This window comes from Penaeus chinensis, chromosome 35 (genome assembly GCF_019202785.1).
Source record: "Penaeus chinensis breed Huanghai No. 1 chromosome 35, ASM1920278v2, whole genome shotgun sequence".
In the NCBI taxonomy this organism is placed as follows: domain Eukaryota; kingdom Metazoa; phylum Arthropoda; class Malacostraca; order Decapoda; family Penaeidae; genus Penaeus; species Penaeus chinensis.
The window spans coordinates 9,286,785-9,296,784 of record NC_061853.1 but is presented as its reverse complement, the minus strand read 5'-3'; the positions used below and the strand labels follow the sequence as shown (position 1 = coordinate 9,296,784).

The 10,000-nt window shown below is 34.4% G+C and overlaps 2 protein-coding genes across 2 annotated transcripts in view; one reads left to right on the top strand and one right to left on the bottom strand.

The window, feature by feature from the left end:
- LOC125044280 (WW domain-binding protein 4-like) overlaps nt 1–530 on the bottom strand; it is a 4,242-nt gene extending 3,712 nt beyond the window's left edge. Inside the window, exon 1 of the mRNA XM_047640866.1 lies at nt 436–530. Coding sequence (XP_047496822.1) covers nt 436–437 — 2 coding nt within the window. The 5' untranslated portion in view covers nt 438–530. The remainder of the gene's footprint in view (nt 1–435) is intronic.
- Nucleotides 531–920: 390 nt separating this feature from the next.
- The window catches only part of LOC125044301 (MBT domain-containing protein 1-like), a 16,623-nt gene continuing 7,543 nt past the window's right edge, over nt 921–10,000 (top strand). Inside the window, exons 1-7 of the mRNA XM_047640898.1 lie at nt 921–1,033; nt 5,739–5,911; nt 6,187–6,378; nt 6,546–6,639; nt 7,455–7,633; nt 8,501–8,746; nt 8,953–9,070. Of these exons, the coding sequence (XP_047496854.1) occupies nt 1,015–1,033; nt 5,739–5,911; nt 6,187–6,378; nt 6,546–6,639; nt 7,455–7,633; nt 8,501–8,746; nt 8,953–9,070 (1,021 nt within the window). The 5' untranslated portion in view covers nt 921–1,014. The remainder of the gene's footprint in view (nt 1,034–5,738; nt 5,912–6,186; nt 6,379–6,545; nt 6,640–7,454; nt 7,634–8,500; nt 8,747–8,952; nt 9,071–10,000) is intronic.

Sequence of the window (10,000 nt, the reverse complement as noted above, 5' to 3'; positions counted from 1 at the left end):
AATCTAATGACACTCACAGAGAGGAAAACTCTAAACTTAATGGTCTATAAAATAATCTACCAAGAGTAAAGTCTGAAATGAAGAAAAAGAAAGAAAGTGAGTGAGTGAGTGAGTGAGTGAGTGAGTGAGTGAGTGAGTGAGTGAGTGAGTGAGTGAGTGAGTGAGTGAGTGAGTGAGTGAGTGAGTGTGAGTGAGTGAGTGAGTGAGTGAGTGAGTGAGTGAGTGAGTGAGTGAGTGAGTGAGTGAGTGAGTGAGTGAGTGAGTGAGTGAGTGAGTGAGTGAGTGAATGAATGAGTGTGTGCGCGCGCGTGCATGAAGAGAAAGAAATACATAAATAAATGCAAATATGTATATATATATACACGTAAGAACGTTTCCCTATATAACCTGCCAATTAAAAGTATTGTAAAAAATAACCAAAATACTCCTCCTCACATAGCTCTGTATATAGAAGAATAATACGATTTTTCGAGTTTCTCCTTCAATTGTCAATCTTGTTTACAAATATCAATCTAAATTCTGATTTGACTTCTTTTTCTTTTTCTAAGTTTAGGAAAGAGAGATATTTTAGCACGGTAGAATATAAGTTTTCATACATAATTGAGATTATTCGTCATAAGTATATTACATGACAATGAGGGACTTTTAAATTAGACAATAAACATTGAGATTTTGATTTGACTTATTCCAAAATTATCCTTTTTGAATTTTAAACAAAACTTACTAAGAGAATTTCAACTCGAGTATAATACTGTGAACACGAAAATTTGTCTACGATCTTACGTATATTTTTGGATGTTACATAACCTCGAAACAAAATACAAAACACGAGAGTCGCAAATTTTAAAAGAACTAATCCTCTGGCAAAAAATTCGCGCTAAAAAATCTGGCGCATGCGCAGTCGTAGTCGTGTTGTTTGGCTTGATCGATGCGGTCGTGAGTGAAGCCTCGCATCCGCTCCTCATTTCATCATTTCATCTCAATTCATGCTCCTGGGTCGTCTCTCTTTGCCTAATGATGGCGTCCCAAGATGGTAGGTATATTCGAGAAGGGCAAGAGGGAGGTTTGAAAAAGTTTTATCCCAGAACAAAGTTGAAATAGAGGAGAGATGGGGGGTGATGCCCAACACTGCCGCTTGAGGGGGAATTACTGAGATGAGACAATAACAAAGGCATTTTTTTAGGGTTTTAGGGACGCTAGAGAATTGCACGCCTTTAGGTGATGAGGAACGGAGGAGAAGGCATAGAAGGAAAGGGGGGAGTCCGTCAACGAATAGGAAGTGAGGAAGGAAAGGATAAAAGAGGAAGGGAGGAGGAGGAGGGAAGTGGCGGGATTAGAATAACGTCATGAACGTCGTTAATTTTTTCGAGATTTTCGCCTTTGGGGTCATCGTATTTAAGCTCTCAAAGCTCTATCAAAGTGCATTCGAGGAAAGCTTCCATTCTGTTGGCTGTATGATCTTTAATTATAGGAGATGCCTGTTGAGATAGGTGTCACACCTCTACAATCACATTTGGATCAGTATTGTTTGTCAGCATATTTTGTAAAATATCTTGTTTTGACTATGACCTTTATAGTTTTCATAGTTAATGATTACAAGACACCCATATGTCTTCCGCTGTCTATTGCACCACACCCTTATAGTGTGGTGCAATGGGCAATACACACATACATATTGGTGTAAATGCTGTGAGTGTTTTGCAAAGACTGACAGGTTCCGTACCTTTTAGGGGGACATAACATTTGCATACATGAGTGAGGTTTGTTGTGCTTTGCTGCTGTTCTGGAGGTATTTAGGCCATATCAGTTGAATGACACTTTGCCCACTGCTGGTTAGATTGTAAACTATTACAGAATAAATCAAGTTTTTAAATGGATCTGCATAGGGTGTAGCAAATTGAATTATGAGTAATAGGTTTTGTATCTAAAGATGCTAGTATAATCTTCACTTATAAGTTTTATTTCATTATTCTTAATTTATCTTTTTTTCTGTTGTTATCTCTATCATTTCCATTTTTTACATACTGCATTTGTTTTTTTGTTTTTTTTCAATGCCTTAAATGTATAGCTAATAAGTTTGTCAAGTTAAATGCTTATTTGACTATTGTGTCATTTTATAGCCAGTAAAAAAGACACATTATATAATATAATGAATCCAGAGGGCATTGATGGTCCAGTATCCCAGAGGGAGGAGATCTGGACCAGCAACCCTTGTAGCTGGTCCAATCTGGCATGTACTTGATAGACAGATTTGGAATTTTATTTTAAAATTAATTAAATCTGGCGAGGAAGGGGACACCTCAGTATCTGCCTTTCTGCACTTGAGCAATTGTCCAGCATCTGATCTGTGTGTGAGAGCACCGGTTCCAGGGAGGATACTATTTCCATGCTAAGGCTCCTATTCCTGGCCACCGTGACTGGCAGCATAGGTTTTAGTGCAGAAAATTTAATATTACAAATAAAGAAAAGATAAAACAAATAATAATGCTCTTTATTTTTATTATTATTGCACTGAGTCATGGAGTACCTAAAGAGATGATATGGAGTCTGGCTAAACCAAATGAAATAGCAGCTATAGATATTGGATAATAGCAAAACAGCTAAAGCAGAAAAATATTAAATAACATTGCAAAAGGTACATGCAGAGGCTGGTCCCTGCACATGAGTGTTCAAGCATCCAGCCACAGGCTGCACACCTGTCAGAGTGGCCACTCAAGTAAGCCTAATGCCTGTATTTTGGGCCTCCTGGTGGCAATGAAGCATCTGGATCCAATAGGTTAATTCATAATTCGTACTTAGTCTCAACAATACATCATATTAATCAACATACTCTTATGTGTCAGTCAGTACAATGTATAATATACATTTTATTATGTATACTATATATATAGAGGTTCCTTGGAATATGAATAATTATTATAGGGGTTTCTTTAAGGTGTAAAGGTTAGGAATCACTAGGTTAAATTCTACTGATCAAGGCCTCAGTTCTACCCAGTTGGGTAATGGTCAGAATAAAGCTTGTAGACTTTCCTGGAGATATATTGCCAAATAAGGAACAAACCCAAGTTCTGTTTTACCAAAATGTATATAATAGAGATCATGTTTGCCTTAATTAGAGTGTGAGACATGTAGGCTACAATACTTGTTGATGCAGTCCTTAATAATTACCTCATTCTACTGTCTTGATGTTTCTGTTTTAGTTTTGTCAAAGTGAATGATAACTTAGATTGGCAATGAGGGATAAAGTTCAGGCAAGCTAAGTTTTGTATTACTTAGTATTGATTTTTGATGCATAGGCTGCCAGTCAGCATATATTATGCATGTGTTTGATAGTACCTTATTAATGTATGATAATTCTCTTCACCAAGGGGGAAATAGAAAAAAAGAAAGAATGTGTGTGTGTGTGTGTGTGTGTGATAAGTATATGATAATGTATATTTATATATGATATATGGTAATATACATATAATATATATATTATATAGTAGATATATACTATATTATGTGTGTGTATATATATATATATATATATATATATATATATATATATATTATATATTATTTATGTACATATAAATATGTATATATACCTAGTTATTTTTATTTCTTAATTTATTTGTTGATATATATATATATATTATATTTTTATTATATATAATATATATAATTATTTATTTGTGTATTTATATATAATTATACTAAGACTTTGCTGACTTTGCTCCCTAGTAACATAGTTACACAGCATCAGTGGGTTAAAGATGTAATTAAGGAACATATATTTTGTTGAAATCCAGTTGAAACCCTGTAATATGTAGTAGATAACCTGGAGTGCTGAAAGTTCATAGGCTGTGGTGATTCCTTGATTGCATTGATGTCAGTGTTATTCATTATCAATAACATTGTGACTATTATAATGTTATTGACAATACTAACAGTAATAAGATGTAGAATAAGAATCTTTCTGAAAATAAAGGAAAGGATAAAGGGGCGAGATGGGTTGGACAGTTTATTGATTCTTTGGTGGTGAAGCCTTTGTGGAGCCATCTATATGTAAAGACAGTATGATATACAAAAAACATTGTGACATTGCATGTATTTTTGCCAACCCAGCATCAGTGGGTTAACTTAAGATATATTTAAGTTCCATATAGTTCTGGAAATATTGTGAACATGTAGAAAAAAAATATAATGTCTCCTACACTTCCTTTAACCCCTTGCCGACGGATATGACGGGTAGACACGTGCTTTGCCCACTGTTAGTACTTGTTTGATTGTTTATACACATAGATGGCTATACTTGTACCAAGTCACCAATGAGCCAGTTAGGAGTACTGCCCGTCTCGCCCGTTCACCCTTTTCTTTGATTTACGAAATATTTTACATTATCTTATTTTGCTGTTACTAATATTAAAAAACATTATAATAATTATAATGTTTATAAAAAAATAACACCATCGATATCCATAGCACTAGTAAAAAACACGTTTTTCCCGCCAATTCAAATCACGTATGGTCACAAGTTCTACTAATTGACTCCTTTGTGGCTAAGCACTAGCAGAGCCATCTATGAGCAGACATTTCACAAAAAATATAGAAAATGGGCACAGCATTTTCCCCATTTTTTGTTCATTTTCCCCGACGGCATTGGGTTAATAGCTTTTGAACAATGGCATTGGTTATGTTGTAGATAGATACATTGCAGTGGAAAGGAAGATTGATGTACAGAGGTTGTTTTATAAAGTAAAGCTATTTACAATAAAATATTTCTTTTCACAATTTTCCTTGAGATTCACAATTTAAGAAAATTAAATATTGACTTGACAATGGTCAATGATCAAAGATTAAGAAGAATATAGTACTCTGTGTAGTGTGTAGGGAAAGGGTATCAAACTCTTTCCCTCCAGTAGACCACTTAAAATATGAGTACACTCTACTGGCCATTGTAAGATATAAAATAATCCATTTATAAATTGTTTAAAACATAATAAAGAATGCTATATGTAAAAGACAAAAAGGTATTGCAGTTTATCAAAAACTTAAAATGTAACTGATATTCTGATATTTATAAATTGTTTAAAACAAAATAAAGAATGCTATATGTAAAAGACAAAAAGGTCTTCCAATTTGTTAAAAACTCTTAAAATGTAACTGATACTCATGGCCAGGCTGAACTGAGTTGTGGACGGCTCTTCTTGACCCTACAATAACAGTGCCAGAGATCTCTGGGTGTCAGTCATCCTGGTGACTTCTGGCAACCTTTTAGCTAGGAGTATGCTACACATAGCAGAACTTACCGCACAACTCACTTTAGTGTGTCATGATGCCATTAGCTGTACCCATCATGAGGAGTGTGTTTTTCATGACAACTATAGGCATGCCCGGCTGTAAGAGGTTAATGATATATCCTGTGCCAGCAGCTTGTCTTAATCAGAGTTTTAATACCATTTGTTGGTGTCCTTGCTAGATGCAGTGTGAAAAAAAAAAACATTTATTTATAAACTCTGAATGATCAGGTGCCCATTGTTGTGTGTGAGTGAAATATCAAACCAGCTGGATGCAAATGGGGGAAACTGCCAGTGTGTGTGCCAAGAACCCTGTGTTACTGACTACTAGCCAGTTTTTAATGCTAGTCTATAAGCAAATAAGTTTAGTACAGTGTAGAATGGGCTGCATTTTATGTGTTAAAATAGATCCATGGAACAACTAATATATTTACTTTTATACTCCTTGCTTTCCAGACCTGGGGATGCTTTGGTATGGAGTGACGGGAGTATCTTTCAACCCAGCTGATCCTGCAGAGGTTATGCTGAATACAGGGACAGCGGCACCACTCCTCTCTGACCATCCCCGGCCGCTAGTTCCCACTCCAGTGTCCTACAGTGAGCCCACCACCACACAACATACACAGATGGTGAGCTTTTTTGGATTTTAGTTATTTACTTCTTGTTTGGTTGCTTTTTAAGATTTCACTGTTTGGAATTTGTCAAAGGGGACTTGACAGATTCTAGTCATGATTGGTTCTTTTGGATTTTATGGATAGTCTTGAGATTTTTTTTCACTTTATTTTGAAGTGAAGAAAGCAAGATATGATATTTGTTTATACTTCTTGCAAACCAAAAATTTGTATTTTCTTGTGTATACCTGACACCAAACACTGAAATTATTAAATTCCATCTATTCCCACAGCTGTATGATCCAAATACAGGTGACTACAGCACTCAGTCAGAATACATGTATGAGACTTATGATGGTTATGATGAAGACTCCTCTGGGAACAGTGTCATGCAGCAGCAGGGAACACCACCCATCACAGAGCCTGGCATGGTAGGACAAGGGGATGAATCGCCACCTCCCATCCCCAAATCCAAAAAGCCAAAAGTAAGTAATGGTAGTATAGTTTGATTATATCAGAATTGACTGCACAAGGATATATATTTTTTTGTCATGCGTAATGTACATTTTATGTGGCAGTAACGTTAGAATCATCTATCTTTGTTTAGACTAAAAGTATATATATATATTTTTTTTATCTCTCTCTCTCATAGGTCCACCATCATCCAGCCTTAAAACTGAAGACACCCATTGCATATCAAAAAGACACAGACCTTAATGCCATCCCAATCATGAGGGAAGGAATGGGTAAGTAATTATTGAAACTGTAATACTAATATATCAAGATAGAATATTTGTTCCAGATTTCTTTAGACCTTGTCAAAGTTATTATTATTATTATTATTATTATTATTATTATTATTATTATTATTATTATTATTATTATTATTATTATTATTAAAGGAACTATAGTTTTGATTTATTATATAATTTTAATCCCTGTAAATAGCAAATTCTTTAGTTTGTCTGTCCCCCAAGCTATCAAAAAGCCACATTTTTAAGCTTCAACAAGGCAAATTTTAGTCTCTGGTAATTGAAGAACTTAATTAACTGCATAATGTTTATATTTGGGAGGTAAAAGCTTGCTAGATTTTGACAGGTGATGCATGATTGTGCTGAATAATAAGCAGCTGTAGGACTTAGAGGTTATGCATACCCTTTATTATTCAGATAAATGTTTCTAGCACATACTACAATACCAAGCAAAAGTTTAGTTACTGAACAAAAAACAGAGAAGTAATCATGAGCTGAGTAAAAATACCTATATCTTTTGTTTCCTAAATGGTCTGTTTAGGATTCAATATTTTTGTATATGAGTATTTGCTGTGTATCCTTTATTTTTTGCATGTGTAATTTTTTTTGTCATGCGCTCTCTCTCTCTCTCTCTCTCTATATATATATATATATATATATATATATATATATATATATACATACTTTTTTATAAATAAGATTTCTTGTATGTTTATTGCCCTTTGCATATTCACATGTAATGACTTAAATATATTGATTAGTTGTTTCTTCAATATTCTGAACTTTTCCATTTCTTTCCACTCCCTAAGCTGTTTGTGAAAAGTGTGGTGCCATTGGAGTCAAGCATGCATTCTATGGCAAGGAGCGGAAATTCTGCAGCCTGGCATGTGTCAGGGGTCCACTGGCTCCCTCCCAACAAGTGCCAGAGAAAGAATTGGAGAAGGAGCCTATTAATGAGCCCGAGAAAAAAGTGATTCCAGTGCAGAAGGTATTGAAGATGATTTTAGTTTTTGTCATTGATAGTTGTATTATAGTCATACAATTGATAATATTGGTATTATTGATTGTAGTGATATTATTGATAATATTAGTATCAGTATGTTAGTATTATCATCATCATCATCATCACTATTATTAGTAGTATTCATTGTTTTTATAATTTTTATTTTTTATTTTTATTATTGTTATTTTCATTTATATTATAAACCCATTGTTGCCAGGATGGCATGTATATCATATCCATTGTGATTTTATTTTATTTATTTTGCCTATACATGGATGGCTTCACAAGTTAAGGGTACCGTCTCAGGGGTGGTGGGGGGTAGAGGATGTTTTTGAGTTAGCTAGGCTGTTCTACATTAATGAATGATGAGGTTGTAATTTTCGAGCATATTCTTTCTTCCACAAGTGGTTTGGAGTACACAGGCCAAGTCATGCCCCATTTTTTTATTTTTAAAAGAAAAGAAAAAAAAAAATGGTATGCTATCAAGAATATTGATATTAACAGCATTAGAAAAAATAAAATTCCCCAAAAGTCAAGGACTGGGTATATCAAATGAAGCCAGGTAGGCTGACTAATTGACTCCTTGTTTACTAATCACCTGTTAAGCCATCTATGTTTAACCAAAGTTCACCAAACAAAACTACAGTGAACAGTGCATGTACCAATGAGTTAATCTTCATATTACAATTACTGATCCTGCTAGTATAATTATTGTTATTATTTATAGTTAGTAATTGCATTATTACTCTCATTTGTTTTGTTATAGAAGTGTTGTGTATAGTCTCATTAGGAGCATATTAAGGTCTGACTCAGCTCTTAACCGTGATTTCATCTACCTTCCATGAGGAGCAGGTGATAGGCCAGCCAGCTGTTCCTGTGGAAACACCTCCATCCCCCAAGCCAGTCGTTCCAACCCCCCCTAAGCCGAGCCAGGTGGTGCAGCCCCAGTTGGTTGTTCCACCACCTGAACAGGTTTCATCTCAGTCATACCTACCTCCACCAGAGTCTACAATAGACCTAGATGGAAGCTTTTTGTGGGCTTCGTCGTATCTGGATGACCAAGACTTCCGTGCAGTTCCTGTTAGCTGTTTTAAACATGTGAGTAATGATTTCTATAGAGAAGTAAATATGGGATAGAAAAGGAGAGGGATTCAGTATATCCTGTTTTCTTTTCTTTCTTTTCTTTTTTCAATACAGTAGAAAAGAATCTTAAAACAAAAGGAAAGTGCTGTTTAATTTGAATCATTTGCCCCTTTGTCTTTGTGAATTGAATTCATAGATGTCATGGAATTCCCACTTTTCAGGCACCAATGGCAGAATGTTGGGAGCAGATGGGAGCCGGGATGAAGGTGGAAGTATCCTGCAAAGAGGAAGCCGTAACAAAGGATGCATTCTGGGTGGCCACCGTTATTGCTGTTGCAGGTGATTTCAGTCAGCTTTGGTGCTCTTTGACATTTCTCCTTTCCCTTACTGTCTGTTGGATTTATCTGTCTTTCATTGTCTGTATTTAATTTTGTTTCATATTAACTGTTGCTTGTTTTAAGAATATTACAAAGTGAAGTATATTTAATTTTTTTAAAACTTGCACTGCCTACAAAGCCCCCCCCCCCCCATCCCACACACACACACACACACACACACACACACACACACACACACACACACACACACACACACACACACACACACACACACACACACACACACACACACACACACACACACACACACACAAAGTGGCTTCAAAAGCACTTAGTAAGAAGTTATATATTAAGCTGGCCTGACCTCACTTGCTTACTCTGTACCTTGAGTTTTCAGGAAGAATTTTATTTATTTCTATTGTGATATACTGATAATAATCATACTGATGATGATTATTATTTTAATAAGTATTGCAATAATAATGATAATTATATGGATAATAAGAATAATGGTACTGATGATGATATGTATGATGATAATGTTAATGATAATAATGACAATGAGGATGATGACAATGGGAATAACAATAACAATGACAGTGATAATAATAACAATAATAATAACAAGATTGATGATAATAAGTAAATGTTTATTGTGATAATGATGACAATAATGATAGTATTGATAATAATAAAGATCATAATGTTAATTATAATAGTAATATATATATTTAAATATATATATATATATATATATATATATATAAATATATATATATATATAAAATAAGGCTAATGATTGATGATAATAATGATAATGATTGATGATGATGATAGCAACAATTAAGGTGATAGTAGTAATAAAAATAATAATAATAATGATAATGATGATGATGATAATAATTATGATGATAAAGATAATGACAATAAC